A 16,624-nucleotide genomic window follows, 5' to 3' on the forward strand; every position below is an offset into this window, starting at 1 on the left:
TGCTGATACCCTCCCCCTCTCCAACTTGGTTTCCCCTCATTTTACCTCTAGCAGCAAATTTTTGTAGTGACCATGGGGTGTGACTGGTTTTACTTGACTTTATCTTGGCATAGCATGATCAGAGATTTATAGAGATAGCAGGAACAAGCTGTTACTCTATATAAAATATTCCTGACACTGACATGACAAGAGGAGACACTGGTTTGGGATGATAGCAGCAGCCTGGATAAGTGACAATGGCGTGGCACAGAGAACAGGCATGAATGGGTTGGAGCTGAGGCTCAGTGCTGCCCTTCCATGGCCACCATAAAGTATAAAAACATCAAATAAGTGATAAAAGTTGGCAGGAAGCAGCAGGCTCTAGTCACCCACGTATCCCTGCTGTGACGATGAGCCCTGGCTGTTGTCCCCAGGCCATGGCGAGCTCCAGGGCCATTTCCACTGACTTCAAATAAGTAAAATCTGTATTAAACATTAATAAACATCCATGACCATTCCACATGTGGAATATCTAAAAGAACCTGTCCCGAGAGCACTGGGCTCTCCCTTGCAGCCACAGACTCTACTGGGAGAAGATGCCCTTGAAGCGGATCTTGTCCTCGGCGTCCTTCTCCCGCAGCCGCGCTTCCAGGCTCCGCAGCTCCTTGGACACTACGGGGCGCAGCGAGGGGTCGAGCGCCAGGACTTTGGCGAAGTCAGCCTGTGCCTCGGCCACGTTCCACACGGCTGCGTGGGCCTTGCCCCGCTTGAAGTAGGCCTTGACATTGTCTGTGGGGAGAGAGCCAGCATCAGCGGAGGGTGGGGGTGTCCTGGTGCCCTCCAGAGCCACCTGGGATGGCTCGTGGCTCCTTACCCTCGTACTTGTTGAGGATGGAGGAGCAGTGGTCCAGCACCTCGTAGTACTCCTCACACTGCAGCTTGCACTGGCAGTAGTTTAAGAGCAGGGGTGTGATCTTCTGGTCGAGCTCGATCCAGTCTGGAGAGCCTGGCTGCTCCTGTGGCAGACAGAGCAGGGAGAGTGAGGGGCAGCGCTCAAGCCCCGCATTCCCAAGGATGCCTGTGTGTATCTGGGGAGACCCACCTTCATCTGCAGGTTCTTGAGACAGGCGATGGCATCGTAGTATTTGGCAGCTGCCTCAGACACCTTGCCCTGCCGGTATAGCTCATTGCCTTCCTTGTGGATCTGGGGCACAGCCTGGAGCTTCTCCTCATCTGTCATGGCCCATGGGTCCTGCTGGTAGGAGCCGGGTGGCTCCACCTGCCAGCAGCCCATCAAGGAATCAGAGAATAGGATCATGGAATCGTTCAGGTTGGAGAAGACCTCTAGAGTCCTCGAGTCCTGCACTGCCAAGGCCACTACTAAACCACATCCCACATGCCACATCTGTGTGTCTTCTGGACACTTTCACCCCGAGCTCCCCATGCCAGCACCTCACCTTCAGCACCTCGATGTCAAAGATGAGGGGCTGGGGGTTCTTCTGGAGCTCATCGAGGTCGGGGTACCCCAGGGAGTAGTGCTCGTGCATCTGGGCAATGCTGCAGCAGTGCCGCTGCCCCTCCAGCGGGTCCTTCCCTGCTGCGATGTTCCGCAGGCTCTTGGACACTAGTGGGTAAAGCACCACGTGCTGCGGGAGGGAAGACAGCCAGAATTTGAAGAGGGCGGGGGGAAAAATGTAAGGATGCTCTAGCCTCGAACCGCACGGCTGGAGTGCACCGGGGGCCCCGCAACCCGCGCTTACCACACAAAGTCACCGCCCACCTGCACAGACCACGCCCCGGACAGGTCCTGGGCCCGCCCACCTTGGTGTCGCAGCGGAAGCGTGCGCGCTCGCCGGGCCGCATGGTTCGCAGCGCCGCTTCCCACACGGGCAGCTTGAACTTTTTCCCGGCGATGAGCTCCATGGGCTTCCCCCGCGCCCTGCTGTCGTCCACCGGCGTCTCCTCATCGCCGCACCGCAGCGTCCGGTAGTGGAAAGTGGCCTGAAGGAGCAGGAGGAGCGCGCGGCGTCACCATGGCGACGCAGGCGGGGGGGGGGGGGAGGGCGCGCATGCGCGCCTGCCCCGCCGCGTTCCGCTTCCCACATCCCCCACCCCGCCCGTCCCCCCGCAGATCTGACCTTGGTGCCGTCGCGGAAGTCTGGCAGCGGCCCGGTGCCCTCCCGCAGCACCTCCTTGTCCACGCCGTCCGCCCGCAGCTGCTCGACTTGCTGCGCCATCGCGCCCGCTCCGCCCGCGCCGCCAGCCCTGGCTCGGCCGCCTCCGCCGCCGCTCGGTTCTTTCCGGATCGTCGCGGCTGCGCGGGGCTCCCCCTGCCGGCCCGGGGGTGGTGCTGCGGGGCGGGGGCTCCGGGAATGGGGCGTGGTCATAGGGAAGGGGGGCGTGTCCAGCAGGGGCAGCCGCGCACCCGGTTCCCACGTGGTTCTCCTGGTTCCCGTCTCCCCCCCACCTTTCTGGGGTGTCATTCCGGGAGACACGGGAGGCATTCCGGTGGCACTTTGCCACCTGCATGCAAAGGCCGCGGTGCAGAATGGGAGGTTGATAATGTGGCTGGCACCCACTGTGAAGGTTCCCGCCCGCCGCGGGGAGAGCTTAGGCGGATTGTCCCCTCCCGCCAGCCCCGGCTGGGTCTGCGAGCGGGCAGGAAGGACAGGCAGCCGCAGCAGCGCCGTGCGAAACCCTGGCAGAGACACCTCAGGGCTTAACAGGGTTTAGCGCAGCTCACGAGGTATCCTGGGGTGACACGAGGACACTGGCAGGTGGCAGGTCCCCAGTCCCACAGAAGAGCTGGTGGCTCATGATGGTTGTGAAAAATGCGTATTTTATGATTGGCTTTTCGCAAATATTAAAGAATTATATGTGTTGTGTTAGAAAGTAATACTGTATTAATTCTCTTAAGTAGTGTGTTAAATAGAGTTTTAGGTTATAAAAAATGTTAAAATAGAAACTATGCTATGTAGGATACTTTTTTGTGAAGAAAGGACTCGCAGCGAGATAGCAGCCACAGGACACCTAAGTCTTTCAGAGAAAAAGAATTTTTTGCCCTCTTATCAGAAGAAACGAACTTCTTCCCACCTCGAAGGCGCTGTTAGGATTCAGAGGAATAAGTTGACGACGACCAGACAGAATCCTGTATTTGAATGGAATTTATGCATCATGTATCAAGTGCATGAATATGTAACAGGCTATTGCTCTTAAGGGTTAATCCTCTGCTAACAGGTGTACCCGGACGACCGTAACTCTTTGTCCCTATTGTCCATTATTCTCCTAATTAAAATTGTCAAAATTATTATTACTCTAATTGTATTACAATTTTATAACAATTTTATTACTATTAGACTTTAAAAATTTAAAAACAAGTGATTGGCGATTTTCACAGCGGTGATTACGCTGCTGCAGAAGTGACCGCGCAGGGAGCAAGCTGTTCTGCTGGCACTGTCACTGCTCAGCACTGCTGAGGGTGGCTCAGACCCACTGTCACCCTCACACACAGCGGAGAACTCAAGAGAGCTCCTGCTCCCGCCTCTTACACCCCTTGTTTTTCGGTGGTGCTTGATCCAAGATAACGCAGGTGGGTCCCCACAAAAAGAAGTGGGCTCGGTGCCCCCCCGGAATGTGGCTTCACCGCGGGCAGGCGCGGCGGGGGCGCGGCGCTGTCGGCGGCAGCGCAGGTGTCGGGAGGCGCGTGCGGTCGCTGGCGAGGCCGGGAGCCGCCGGGGGGTGACCGCCTCCTTCCTGCCCTGGGCGAGGCGAGCGCGGGGCCAGAGCCGCGGCAGCGGCGCCATGTGCCAGCGCCGCCGCGAGGGACCGCACGCAGCTGGCAGCTGGCAGCCCCGGCGAGAGCCGGGGGCTGCTGCCACCCCCCCGGGGGCTCCGAGCAGCCGGGAGGGGAGCGCCCCGAGCGTGGGGCTTTGAGCTTTGCAGGTGCTCGACGTAGAAGTGGTTGCTGGATGCTCTCGGTAGGATGTGGGCTGGAGCCCGTCCTCCCCATCAGGGTGGCTCTCGGCAGGCTCCAGCAGCAGCGTTGGAGCCCCGGGGGATGCAGGAGGGGCCCCCGCAGGGCAGGTGCTGTGGGGGGGCTGTCTCCCCCCGGGGACATCCGGGTGGCAGCCCACTGTGGCGAGGTGTGTGACGGCAGAGGCGCAGACGAGGCTCATATTTGGGCACGGAGCAGGTTATTGGAGGCCGCGGCCCCGCAGCCGGGAGATGAGGCGCCTGATAAAGGCTGCCCCCCCCGGTGCTGCTGCTGCTGCGTGCATTGGCTCGGGCGCTGGCAGAGGTGCCGTGGCTGCGCTGGCTGGGAGCCGGTGGCCATGGGGCCGCTGCTGGCTCTGGGGCTGCTCGTGTGCGTGCGGCTGTGCGGGGGTGAGTGTCGGGCGGGCGGGAGCGGGGCCCGCGGCGGCGGCGGGCCCGGCTCAGCAGCCTCCGTGCCGCAGGCTCCGGGGAGCTGCGTCTGGTGGGCGGCGGCGGGCGCTGTGCCGGGCGCGTGGAGGTGAAGCACGACGGTGAGTGGGGCTCCGTGTGCGCCTTCGACTTCGACTGGGAGGCTCTGGCAGTGCCACTGGCCGTGGTGGTGTGCCGGCAGCTGGGCTGCGGCCGGGTGGCCAGGGCGTCCCTGCACGCCCCGTTCGGGCCGGGCAGCGGGCGGATCTGGCTGCAGCCCTTCTTCTGCCGTGGCACCGAGGATGCGCTGGAGCAGTGTTTGCACTTGGGATGGGGACGGCATTTCTGCGGCCACAAGTGGGATGTGGGGGTGACCTGCACAGGTGAGGGGACACGCTGGCCGTGCTGGCAGAGTCACCTTGCGCTGGGGCACTGCGGGCTGGTGTGAGCCGTGCCGGTGCCCCTGTACAGATGCCGTGGAGCTGAGGCTGGCGGGCGGCGGCAGTCCCTGTGCCGGGAGGGTGGAGGTGAAGCTGCAGGGACACTGGGGCACGGTGGGAGACGACAACTGGAACGTGGCGGACGCCGAGGTGGTTTGCCAGCAGCTGGGCTGTGGTTCGGCTTCCGGTGCCTTCTTCGCCCTTGATCACTTTGGTGTAGGCGTTGGGCCCATCAGCCTGGCCCTGGTGAACTGCAGTGGGGATGAGGCCACGCTCTGGGACTGCGAGATCCGCGGCTGGGGACCCTATAACATTACCATCCATGATTCAGACACTGCCGTAGTCTGCCAAGGTAGGAGCCGGGCTTGAGAGAGTTGAGACTGTTCATGCACATCTCTTGTAACAGGCCCTGCACTGCTCCCACAGGATTTTCCCAGCTGGTTGGTGGCGATGGAGCCTGTGCCGGGCGGCTGGAGGTGCGTCAGGGCCGGGCCTGGGTCGGTGTCTGTGAGGATGAGGTGGACATGAAGGTGGCCCAGGTGGTGTGCAGAGAGCTGGGCTGCGGTGAGGTGATCGCCATCGCCGGCAGTGGCCGTTTTGGGGCAGTGTCGGGATCGCTCTGGGACGGGGGCTTCCAGTGCAATGGCACCGAGCCCCTCCTCAGTGCCTGTGCCCAGCGTCCGGCCCAGAGCCAGGAGTGCAGCGGCCCTGCCAGCGTCATCTGCTCCTGTAAGTGGCGGGGACAGCGGGGGCAGTTGGGGTCCCTGCAGCATCAGTGCTCTCAAGGCTGTTCCTGTGGCAGCCTACACGGGCTTCCGGCTGGGCAACGGCAGCTCGGGATGCGCCGGGCGAGTGGAGGTGGCAGTGAGGGGGACGTGGGGCTCCGTGTGCGCCAGCGAGTGGGACCTGCCCGATGCGCACGTCCTGTGTCGGCACCTGGGCTGCGGCCGCGCCTTCAGCGTGCCCCCGGGAGGCTCCTTCGGCAGCGGGGAGGGGCCGCTGCGGCCGGACGCCTTCGGCTGCAGCGGGAGCGAGCGGCACCCGGGCCAGTGCCCCGTGGCCGTGCTGGGGAAGCCGCCCTGTGCCCCCGGAAACGCCGCCGCCGTCAACTGCTCAGGTGGGTATGGCAGCTCTGTGAAGAGCCTTAAGGGCTTTTGGGACCTTGCCGAGAATTGCGAGCTGATGTTTCGGACTGAAGTACGGTGTGAGCCATGGCTCTGCTGGTGAATTTGCAGGCAGTGGCTTTGTCACGTCCCTGAGGCTGGTGGATGGTCAGAGCTTGTGTGATGGGCGGCTGGAGGAGACCATAACCAGCCCAGCCTGGCGCCGTGTGCCTCTGGAGCAGTGGAACCAATGGGATGCGTACATGGTATGTGCGGTGCTGGGCTGTGGCCTTCCCAAGGACGTTTACACTGCCTTGGGCACGGCTCCTGCATTGAGCAGCAGCCCCAGCGAGGTGGACATCATGACTGAAGAGATGGGCAGCAGTTTGGGCATGGGGTCTGCACTGAGCAGCAGCCCTGAGGAGATGGATGACCAGCTGGAGGAGATGGGCAATGTGTCAGGGATGGGCCCTGCAGCAAACAGCAGCCTTGAGGAGATGGTCATTGTCTGCTCAGGTGGGTGTCCCGAGAGGGCTGGAGGTGCCGGTGCCCCAAGCAGCCACCCCAGCCCATTCCTTCCGTGCCCACAGGCAGCCTGCGGGTGAGGCTGATGGGGAGCTCTGGGCGCTGTGCCGGGCGTGTGGAGGTCTATTCCGGTGGCAGCTGGAGCTGGGTGTGCCAGGAAGGCTGGGGGCTGCAGGCCGCGGCCGTTGTGTGCCGGGAGCTGGGCTGTGGCACGGCACTGCAGGCCCCGGGCTGGGCGCGCTTGGGTGCCGGCGCGGGGCCGCTGTGGCCGTACAGCCCCGCCTGCTCCGGCTCCGAGGAGTCTCTGTGGGAATGCGGGCGCACGGAACGGCGCGAGTGCGGGCCTGGCGGCGGGGCAGGGGCCGTCTGCTCAGGTCAGTGCCGGGCAGCCCCAGATCAGGGCCCGGCGAGGCCCCGGGGGGTTCCTGGCCGTGCCGTGACCCCCGTGCCTCCCTTGCAGAGCAGCTCTCCGTGCGGCTGGCAGGGGGCCCTGGGCGCTGCCGGGGCTTCCTGGAGATCTCCTACAACGGCACCTGGGGCCGCGTGTGCGCCAACGGCACCAGCCCCAGCACTGCCAGCACCGTCTGCCGCCAGCTGGGCTGTGGGCAGCGGGGCTGGCTCACAGCTGTCACCGCCCAGGATTCGACCGAGGCCTGGCTGGCCTGGGTGGGCTGTGAGGACGGGGCCCGCTCGCTCTGGCAGTGCCCCTCGGCAGCCTGGCACCTGCAGAGCTGCAGGCCAGGCGGGGACGCCCATGTGGAGTGTGAGGAGGACAGAGATGGCACCACGGAGGGACACACGACCGCATATCCGGAGGGTGCCAGCAGCACAGGTAGCTCTGCCCGTGCCCGCATCCCCCCCAGCAGGCTGGCTGGGATCCCCCTGGCCTCACTGCCTGCCTGTGTCCCCACAGGTGTCCCCAGAAGAAGGCCCCCGGCAGTGGCCGTGGGGTCTGTGCCTGTGCCCACTGTGCTGTGCGTGGTGCTGGGGATGCTGCTGTGCCTGTCCCTGGGTGCCCTGGCCCTGCTGCTGTGCCGTGCCCGTGCCCGGCGCCGAGGTGTGTCCCGGTGGGTGGGGGTGGGGACAGATCCCCTTTGGGGGTCCAGCAACCCCAGCCCTGAATAGCTCAGAAGGGGACCACGGGTGATCCCGGTGCCCCCCACCGTGCCCAGGGCCCCAGGTAAGTGCTGCATCTCCTTCCAGGCCCTGGCAGAGCTGCAGATGCCATCTCCAACGCTGTCTACGAGGAGCTGGATTACAAAGACATGCCCGAGTACCAGGAGGTGCCCACTCCCCCAGGTGGGTGCAGCCCTTGTGCCCCAGTTGTGCCCGCCCTGAAGGCTCTGCCCTGAGAGCCTCACAGCACCTCTGGCTCCTGGTGGCCCAGCAGGAACTCGTGGCCATGGGCTGTGGGTGTCCCTCGGTCCCAGAGCAGCCCCGCTCTGTGGTGGGAGGTTCTGTCACCGGTGGTGCCACTTGAGGCCACCCCCAAGTCCCTGTTTATCCCCTGCAGGTTCCCTGTTGGAGGGATGGGTGAAGAAGCTGCCGTATTACACAGGGGACAGCATGGAGGGGAGTGACACCGAGGCAGCCCCAGGTAGGGCCACAGGGCAGGAGCCCAGCAGGGAGAGCTGGGGAGAGGGGACACACTTGGGCTGGGGGGGCTGAGGGGACAAATCTCCTCCCTTATTAATGTGCAGTGAAACATCACCTTTCCCTGTGGGTCCACAGGGCCTCTAGCACGTGCTGAAGTGGAAAGGCTGGAGGGGGTGGCACAGCCTGAGCGCTGCCAGAGCTGCTGGTCACTGCCATGGACCCCTCTGTTTTTCCCAGATCCCCCTGCCTGGCCCGAGCAAGGACCCCCGGATGGCTACGACGATGTCCTGGCTGTGCCCCAGGAGCCCCTGGCTGCCAGCAGTGGGGACATCTCCGTGGGAATGGCAGGGCAGAGGTGGATCTGTGTGCTCCCCACAGGTGAGAGGGCTCCCAGCTGCCCTGTCCCCTGTGCAGAGCCACTCCATGGCAGGCTTTGGCTGTGGGGGTGGGCAGGGCCCCAGCAGCAGATCCATGGGTGCTGTGGCCAGAGCCGAGGTGGGGTCTGTCAGGGGGACACGGAGCCGCCTGCCCCCTCAGGCACCTTTCTGTGCTGTCCCCATGGTGGGATCTACTCCCCTTCAGGTCCCGCAGGAGCCAGCAGGGAGCCCTCGGAACAGACCCCTGGACACATGGACTATGATGATGTCGGCAGCAGCGCCCTGGGGACATTGCCATGAGGATGTCCTGGCCATGCCACAGCCCTGAGGACACGTGTGTGCCAGCGTGATGGGGCCCTGTCCCCAGGGAAGGCTGGCCCTGCCCACAGAGGTCAGCCCTCGCTCTCCCGCGCTGCAGGAAAGCAGCCCTTGTTTAAGGGATTTTCTTTGATTTCAGTGTGAATTTCCCCTTTTTCCTATTAAAACACAAAGTGGACAGAAACTCACTGCCAGGCCTGGAACATCCTTCTTGGGCTGGCACTTTCATTTTAGGTACACCAGCCACGCACAAGCATGTGAGGCAGGAACTGGAACCAGAGACCCCATCCTTGGCTGAGGGGGAGAAATAGTGGGAGATGGCTGGGATTGTCTTCGGGGTCTTTATTTGGCAGTGCCAAATGCACAGAACTGCTGCCCCCAACAGCGAGGGCAAAAGGGAGAGGGCAGGAGCCGGACCCCGCCCCGCAGATGCAGCAGGATCTCCTCTCTGTGTCCCGAGGGTGGGGCAGGCTCAGCCCCACTCTCAGCACGGGGAGCTGGGCCAGGACTGGCTCTGGTTGTTGGAAGGATTTTCCTAAAGGATGGGAGGTCTCCTGAAGGAGGGCAGCGCCTTCCTGCCCCCCGGCAGGGCAGCCCGCGGTGGCAGGGCAGCCGGGCCATGGCCCCGGCCTGCGGCACGTCGTGCTCCAGGAGGTTCCCGATGTTCAGGCCGGGCTGCAGGGCCCGGAGGGCGTCCAGTTCCTGCAGCAGGGCCTGGCTGAATCCGTCCGTGCTCAGCCTGGGCGTGGAGGAGGCAGGAGCAGAGGAGAAGGTGTTGGAGCTTGTGGGGAGGGAGGTGCTGAAGGGGCCGCGGTGCCGGTGCGGCCCTGCCTGTCCCGCAGCCTCCGCTGCCCGGCTCGGGCATGCCGGGCATGGAAGGGCCCGGGGCAGGGCCCTGACTCACCCCAGGCTCCTCAGCGGGCAGGCGGGCTGCCGGAGCTGCTGGCAGAGCTGCAGGATGCCCTGGGCTCGCAGCTCGTTGTCACTCAGGTCCAGGCAGGTGAGACGGGGCCCCTGCAGCAGCCGCGCAGCCAGGGCCGGGCAGGAGGCGCCCGACAGCCGGCAGCTGCCCAGCCTGTGGGAGCGAGGGAAACAGGGAAGGAGGGCTTTGGCCTCTGCTTGCTGAGCTGCTCCGGGTGGGAAGGGCGGAGCAGTGGCTGAGGTGCTCGCAGCAGCTGGGGCTGCTGAGGCGGCAATTCCGCAGCCCAAGGAGAGCCCTCGGGAAAGACCCTCAGAGCCTCCCGAGGGGCCCCAGATGTGTCCGTGGACTCGGAGATCTCCTGTCCGCTGTGGCCGGGCCCGCCGCCAGCCACCCAGCCGGCCAGTGCCCTCCGGTCCGGGTGCCCCGGCCCACCCGGGCCGATGTGGGCTCCGTGCGGTGCGTGCGTCTGTGAGCGGAGCAGCCCCGGACAGGGCCCGGTGCCGCAGGGCCCGGCAGCGCGGGGGGATGGGGCAGGGCAGCTCCTCCCGCCGCCGCACAGCGAGGGACCGGGACGTGGTGCCGGGCAGCAATGGCTGCGCTGCCGGTGCATGGGCAGCAGCTGCAGTTCCAGCTGCTCCGTTTGCTCTGCGCGGCAGCCCGGCACGAGAGTCCGGGAGGTGCCCGTCGTTTGTATAACAAAGAGCCGGGAAAAGCGGGATCCCGGCCAGGTGAGAGACATTGAGAGAGACAGGAGGAGAGGAGGATCGGGAGGAAGAGAGCCTTTAGAGTGGACTTTCTGTGCTTGGAATGCGAGAGGCTCAAAGCCCTGTTCCTTTGCCTGGGACAATCCTGGAGGCAGCAGCTGGGGCTGCTTCTGTGTTCCTGCGGGCAGCAGCAATCGGATTTACAGAGAATCACCTGCGACTGTGCCGTGGGAAAGCCGGGGTGGAACTAGTGAGGAAACGTGAGGTCTGCGTGTTGCAGTGTGTGTTTGGGGAAGCTCCGGGGCCAGCGGGGGTCAGTGGAGCCGCAGCTGTGAGTGAATGGGTGTCAGTGCCATGGGAGCAAGCGGATCCCTGCGTTGGGAATGCGCTGCCGGAGAGTCCTGTGAAGGGTGAGCCCGGGACGTTTCCTGCCGTGCGCGGCTGGCGGGCTGCAGGGGCCCGGGGCGGCGGGGCAGGCGCGGCGGGGGCGCGGCGCTGTCGGCGGCAGCGCAGGTGTCGGGAGGCGCGTGCGGTCGCTGGCGAGGCCGGGAGCCGCCGGGGGGTGACCGCCTCCTTCCTGCCCTGGGCGAGGCGAGCGCGGGGCCAGAGCCGCGGCAGCGGCGCCATGTGCCAGCGCCGCCGCGAGGGACCGCATGCAGCTGGCAGCTGGCAGCCCCGGCGAGAGCCGGGGGCTGCTGCCACCCCCCCGGGGGCTCCGAGCAGCCGGGAGGGGAGCGCCCCGAGCGTGGGGCTTTGAGCTTTGCAGGTGCTCGACCTAGAAGTGGTTGCTGGATGCTCTCGGTAGGATGTGGGCTGGAGCCCGTCCTCCCCATCAGGGTGGCTCTCGGCAGGCTCCAGCAGCAGCGTTGGAGCCCCGGGGCATGCAGGAGGGGCCCCCGCAGGGCAGGTGCTGTGGGGGGGCTGTCTCCCCCCGGGGACATCCTGGTGGCAGCCCACTGTGGCGAGGTGTGTGACGGCAGAGGCGCAGGCGAGGCTCATATTTGGGCACGGAGCAGGTTATTGGAGGCCGCGGCCCCGCAGCCGGGAGATGAGGCGCCTGATAAAGGCTGCCCCCCCCGGTGCTGCTGCTGCTGCGTGCATTGGCTCGGGCGCTGGCAGAGGTGCCGTGGCTGCGCTGGCTGGGGGCCGGTGGCCATGGGGCCGCTGCTGGCTCTGGGGCTGCTCGTGTGCGTGCGGCTGTGCGGGGGTGAGTGTCGGGCGGGCGGGAGCGGGGCCCGCGGCGGCGGCGGGCCCGGCTCAGCAGCCTCCGTGCCGCAGGCTCCGGGGAGCTGCGTCTGGTGGGCGGCGGCGGGCGCTGTGCCGGGCGCGTGGAGGTGAAGCACGACGGTGAGTGGGGCTCCGTGTGCGCCTTCGACTTCTACTGGGAGGCTCTGGGAGAGCCACTGGCCGTGGTGGTGTGCCGGCAGCTGGGCTGCGGCCGGGTGGCCAGGGCGTCCCTGCACGCCCCGTTCGGGCCGGGCAGCGGGCGGATCTGGCTGCAGCCCTTCTTCTGCCGCGGCACCGAGGATACGCTGGAGCAGTGTTCGCACGAGGGATGGGGACGGCATTTCTGCAGCCACCAGTCGGATGTGGGAGTGACCTGCACAGGTGAGGGGACACGCTGGCCGCGTTGGCAGAGCAATCTTGCGCTGGGGCACTGCGGGCTGGTGTGAGCCGTTCCGGTGCCCCTGTGCAGATGCCGTGGAGCTGAGGCTGGCGGGCGGCGGCAGTCCCTGTGCCGGGAGGGTGGAGGTGAAGCTGCAGGGACACTGGGGCACGGTGGTAGACAACAGCTGGGACATGGCGGACGCCGAGGTGGTTTGCCAGCAGCTGGGCTGTGGTTCGGCTTCCGGTGCCTTCTTCGCCCTTGATCACTTTGGTGTAGGCGTTGGGCCCATCAGCCTGGCCCTGGTGAACTGCAGTGGGGATGAGGCCACGCTCTGGGACTGCAAGATCCGTGGCTGGGGACCCTATTCCATTAACCTCCATGGTTCGGACACTGCCGTAGTCTGCCAAGGTAGGAGCCGGGCTTGAGGGAGTTGAGACTGTTCATGCACATCTCTTGTAACAGGCCCTGCACTGCTCCCCCAGGCTTTTCCCAGCTGGTTGGTGGCGATGGAGCCTGTGCCGGGCGGCTGGAGGTGCGTCAGGGCCGGGCCTGGGTCGGTGTCTGTGAGGATGAGGTGGACATGAAGGTGGCCCAGGTGGTGTGCAGGGAGCTGGGCTGCGGTGAGGTGATCGCCATCGCCGGCAGTGGCCGTTTTGGGGCAGTGTCGGGATCGCTCTGGGTCGGGGGCTTCCGGTGCAATGGCACCGAGCCCCTCCTCAGTGCCTGTGCCCAACGTCCAGCCCAGAGCCAGGAGTGCAGCGGCTCTGCCAGCGTCATCTGCTCCTGTAAGTGGCGGGGACAGCGGGGGCAGTTGGGGTCCCTGCAGCATCAGTGCTCTCAAGGCTGTTCCTGTGGCAGCCTACACGGGCTTCCGGCTGGGCAACGGCAGCTCGGGATGCGCCGGGCGAGTGGAGGTGGCAGTGAGGGGGACGTGGGGCTCCGTGTGCGCCAGCGAGTGGGACCTGCCCGATGCGCACGTCCTGTGCCGGCACCTGGGCTGCGGCCGCGCCTTCAGCGTGCCCCCGGGAGGCTCCTTTGGCAGTGGGGAGGGGCCGCTGCGGCCGGACGCCTTCGGCTGCAGCGGGAGCGAGCGGCACCCGGGCCAGTGCCCCGTGGCCGTGCTGGGGAAGCCGCCCTGTGCCCCCGGAAACGCCGCCGCCGTCAACTGCTCAGGTGGGTATGGCAGCTCTGTGAAGAGCCTTAAGGGCTTTTGGGACCTTGCCGAGAATTGCGAGCTGATGTTTCGGACTGAAGTACGGTGTGAGCCATGGCTCTGCTGGTGAATTTGCAGGCAGTGGCTTTGTCACGTCCCTGAGGCTGGTGGATGGTCAGAGCTTGTGTGATGGGCGGCTGGAGGAGACCATAACCAGCCCAGCCTGGCGCCGTGTGCCTCTGGAGCAGTGGAACCAATGGGATGCGTACATGGTATGTGCGGTGCTGGGCTGTGGCCTTCCCAAGGACGTTTACACTGCCTTGGGCACGGCTCCTGCATTGAGCAGCAGCCCCAGCGAGGTGGACATCATGACTGAAGAGATGGGCAGCAGTTTGGGCATGGGCTCTGCACTGAGCAGCAGCCCTGAGGAGATGGATGACCAGCTGGAGGAGATGGGCAATGTGTCAGGGATGGGCCCTGCAGCAAACAGCAGCCTTGAGGAGATGGTCATTGTCTGCTCAGGTGGGTGTCCTGAGAAGGGCTGGAGGTGCCGGTGCCCCAAGCAGCCACCCCAGCCCATTCCTTCCGTGCCCACAGGCAGCCTGCGGGTGAGGCTGATGGGGAGCTCTGGGCGCTGTGCCGGGCGTGTGGAGGTCTATTCCGGTGGCAGCTGGAGCTGGGTGTGCCAGGAAGGCTGGGGGCTGCAGGCCGCGGCCGTTGTGTGCCGGGAGCTGGGCTGTGGCACGGCACTGCAGGCCCCGGGCTGGGCGCGCTTGGGTGCCGGCGCGGGGCCGCTGTGGCCGTACAGCCCCGCCTGCTCCGGCTCCGAGGAGTCTCTGTGGGAATGCGGGCGCACGGAACGGCGCGAGTGCGGGCGCGGCGGCGGGGCAGGGGCCGTCTGCTCAGGTCAGTGCCGGGCAGCCCCAGATCAGGGCCCGGCGAGGCCCCGGGGGGTTCCTGGCCGTGCCGTGACCCCCGTGCCTCCCTTGCAGAGCAGCTCTCCGTGCGGCTGGCAGGGGGCCCTGGGCGCTGCCGGGGCTTCCTGGAGATCTCCTACAACGGCACCTGGGGCCGCGTGTGCGCCAACGGCACCAGCCCCAGCACTGCCAGCACCGTCTGCCGCCAGCTGGGCTGTGGGCAGCGGGGCTGGCTCACAGCTGTCACCGCCCAGGATTCGACCGAGGCCTGGCTGGCCTGGGTGGGCTGTGAGGACGGGGCCCGCTCGCTCTGGCAGTGCCCCTCGGCAGCCTGGCACCTGCAGAGCTGCAGGCCAGGCGGGGACGCCCATGTGGAGTGTGAGGAGGACAGAGATGGCACCACGGAGGGACACACGACCGCATATCCGGAGGGTGCCAGCAGCACAGGTAGCTCTGCCCGTGCCCGCATCCCCCCCAGCAGGCTGGCTGGGATCCCCCTGGCCTCACTGCCTGCCTGTGTCCCCACAGGTGTCCCCAGAAGAAGGCCCCCGGCAGTGGCCGTGGGGTCTGTGCCTGTGCCCACTGTGCTGTGCGTGGTGCTGGGGATGCTGCTGTGCCTGTCCCTGGGTGCCCTGGCCCTGCTGCTGTGCCGTGCCCGTCGCCGAGGTGTGTCCCGGTGGGTGGGGGTGGGGACAGATCCCCTTTGGGGGTCCAGAAACCCCAGCCCTGAATAGCTCAGAAGGGGACCACGGGTGATCCCGGTGCCCCCCACCGTGCCCAGGGCCCCAGGTAAGTGCTGCATCTCCTTCCAGGCCCTGGCAGAGCTGCAGATGCCATCTCCAACGCTGTCTACGAGGAGCTGGATTACAAAGACATGCCCGAGTACCAGGAGGTGCCCACTCCCCCAGGTGGGTGCAGCCCTTTTGCCCCAGTTGTGCCCGCCCTGAAGGCTCTGCCCTGAGAGCCTCACAGCACCTCTGGCTCCTGGTGGCCCAGCAGGAACTCGTGGCCATGGGCTGTGGGTGTCCCTCGGTCCCAGAGCAGCCCCGCTCTGTGGTGTGAGGTTCTGTCACCGGCGGTACCACTTGAGGCCACCCCCAAGTCCCTGTTTATCCCCTGCAGGTTCCCTGTTGGAGGGATGGGTGAAGAAGCTGCCGTATTACACAGGGGACAGCATGGAGGGGAGTGACACCGAGGCAGCCCCAGGTAGGGCCACAGGGCAGGAGCCCAGCAGGGAGAGCTGGGGAGAGGGGACACACTTGGGCTGGGGGGGCTGAGGGGACAAATCTCCTCCCTTATTAATGTGCAGTGAAACATCACCTTTCCCTGTGGGTCCACAGGGCCTCTAGCACGTGCTGAAGTGGAAAGGCTGGAGGGGGTGGCACAGCCTGAGCGCTGCCAGGGCTGCTGGTCACTGCCATGGACCCCTCTGTTTTTCCCAGATCCCCCTGCCTGGCCCGAGCAAGGACCCCCGGATGGCTACGACGATGTCCTGGCTGTGCCCCAGGAGCCCCTGGCTGCCAGCAGTGGGGACATCTCCGTGGGAATGGCAGGGCAGAGGTGGAGCTGTGTGCTCCCCACAGGTGAGAGGGCTCCCAGCTGCCCTGTCCCCTGTGCAGAGCCACTCCATGGCAGGCTTTGGCTGTGGGGGTGGGCAGGGCCCCAGCAGCAGATCCATGGGTGCTGTGGCCAGAGCCCAGGTGGGGTCTGTCAGGGGGACACGGAGCCGCCTGCCCCCTCGGGCACCTTTCTGTGCTGTCCCCATGGTGGGATCTACTCCCCTTCAGGTCCCGCAGGAGCCAGCAGGGAGCCCTCAGAACAGCCCCCTGGACACATGGACTATGATGATGTCGGCAGCAGCGCCCTGGGGACATTGCCATGAGGATGTCCTGGCCATGCCACAGCCCTGAGGACACGTGTGTGGCAGCGTGATGGGGCCCTGTCCCCAGGGAAGGCTGGCCCTGCCCACAGAGGTCAGCCCTCGCTCTCCCGCGCTGCAGGAAAGCAGCCCTTGTTTAAGGGATTTTCTTTGATTTCAGTGTGAATTTCCCCTTTTTCCTATTAAAACACAAAGTGGACAGAAACTCACTGCCAGGCCTGGAACATCCTTCTTGGGCTGGCACTTTCATTTTAGGTACACCAGCCACGCACAAGCATGTGAGGCAGGAACTGGAACCAGAGACCCCATCCTTGGCTGAGGGGGAGAAATAGTGGGAGATGGCTGGGATTGTCTTCGGGGTCTTTATTTGGCACTGCCAAATGCACAGAACTGCTGCCCCCAACAGCGAGGGCAAAAGGGAGAGGGCAGGAGCCGGACCCCGCCCCGCAGATGCAGCAGGATCTCCTCTCTGTGTCCCGAGGGTGGGGCAGGCTCAGCCCCAGTCTCAGCACGGGGAGCTGGGCCAGGACTGGCTCTGGTTGTTGGAAGGATTTTCCTAAAGGATGGGAGGTCTCCTGAAGGAGGGCAGTGCCTTCCTGCCCCCCGGCAGGGCAGCCCGCGGTGGCAGGGCAGCCGGGCCATGGCCCCGGCGTGCGGCACGTCGTGCTCCAGGAGGTTCCCGATGTTCAGGCCGGGCTGCA

The 16,624-nt window shown here is 65.5% G+C and overlaps 2 protein-coding genes across 2 annotated transcripts; one reads left to right on the plus strand and one right to left on the minus strand.

Moving 5' to 3' along the window:
* Positions 1–84: 84 nt before the first annotated feature.
* AIP (aryl hydrocarbon receptor interacting protein) lies at positions 85–2,298 on the minus strand. The gene is made up of 6 exons (XM_036383927.2): positions 2,118–2,298; positions 1,801–1,980; positions 1,437–1,625; positions 1,082–1,258; positions 854–995; positions 85–768 (listed from the first exon to the last, which is right to left on the minus strand). Exons 1-6 carry the CDS (start codon positions 2,214–2,216, stop codon positions 563–565), a joined length of 993 nt encoding a protein of 330 aa, XP_036239820.1. The 5' UTR covers positions 2,217–2,298; the 3' UTR covers positions 85–562.
* A 1,905-nt stretch (positions 2,299–4,203) lies between these two features.
* Positions 4,204–16,048, plus strand: LOC118687036 (antigen WC1.1-like). Its single transcript, XM_054515082.1, has 25 exons — positions 4,204–4,276; positions 4,368–4,763; positions 4,852–5,172; positions 5,247–5,549; positions 5,623–5,937; positions 6,056–6,439; positions 6,514–6,822; positions 6,909–7,280; positions 7,652–7,747; positions 7,962–8,045; positions 8,282–8,422; positions 9,329–9,875; positions 9,995–10,129; positions 10,821–11,572; positions 11,644–11,973; positions 12,062–12,382; positions 12,457–12,759; positions 12,833–13,147; positions 13,266–14,033; positions 14,120–14,440; positions 14,492–14,710; positions 14,857–14,952; positions 15,167–15,250; positions 15,487–15,627; positions 15,832–16,048. The coding sequence occupies exons 1-25, from the start codon at positions 4,204–4,206 to the stop codon at positions 15,924–15,926; spliced, it is 7,221 nt and encodes a 2,406-aa protein (XP_054371057.1). The 3' UTR covers positions 15,927–16,048.
* The last annotated feature ends 576 nt before the right edge of the window (positions 16,049–16,624 follow it).

This window comes from Molothrus ater, chromosome 6, assembly GCF_012460135.2.
Source record: "Molothrus ater isolate BHLD 08-10-18 breed brown headed cowbird chromosome 6, BPBGC_Mater_1.1, whole genome shotgun sequence".
Classification (NCBI taxonomy): Eukaryota; Metazoa; Chordata; class Aves; order Passeriformes; family Icteridae; genus Molothrus; species Molothrus ater.

Excerpts from the sequence above, each read along its gene's own strand:
- AIP (XM_036383927.2), bottom strand. The coding sequence starts at position 2,216 with ATGGCGCAGCAAGTCGAGCAGCTGCGGGCGGACGGCGTGGACAAGGAG. Across the intron at positions 1,981-2,117 it reads ACTTCCGCGACGGCACCAAG|GCCACTTTCCACTACCGGAC; the intron begins GTCAGATCTGCG and ends CTGCTCCTTCAG. Across the intron at positions 1,626-1,800 it reads GCTTCCGCTGCGACACCAAG|CACGTGGTGCTTTACCCACT; the intron begins GTGGGCGGGCCC and ends TCCCTCCCGCAG.
- LOC118687036 (XM_054515082.1), top strand. The coding sequence starts at position 4,204 with ATGAGGCGCCTGATAAAGGCTGCCCCCCCCGGTGCTGCTGCTGCTGCG. Across the intron at positions 9,876-9,994 it reads TGCTTGCTGAGCTGCTCCGG|ATGTGTCCGTGGACTCGGAG; the intron begins GTGGGAAGGGCG and ends GAGGGGCCCCAG. Across the intron at positions 10,130-10,820 it reads TCCGTGCGGTGCGTGCGTCT|GGGCCCGGGGCGGCGGGGCA; the intron begins GTGAGCGGAGCA and ends GGCGGGCTGCAG.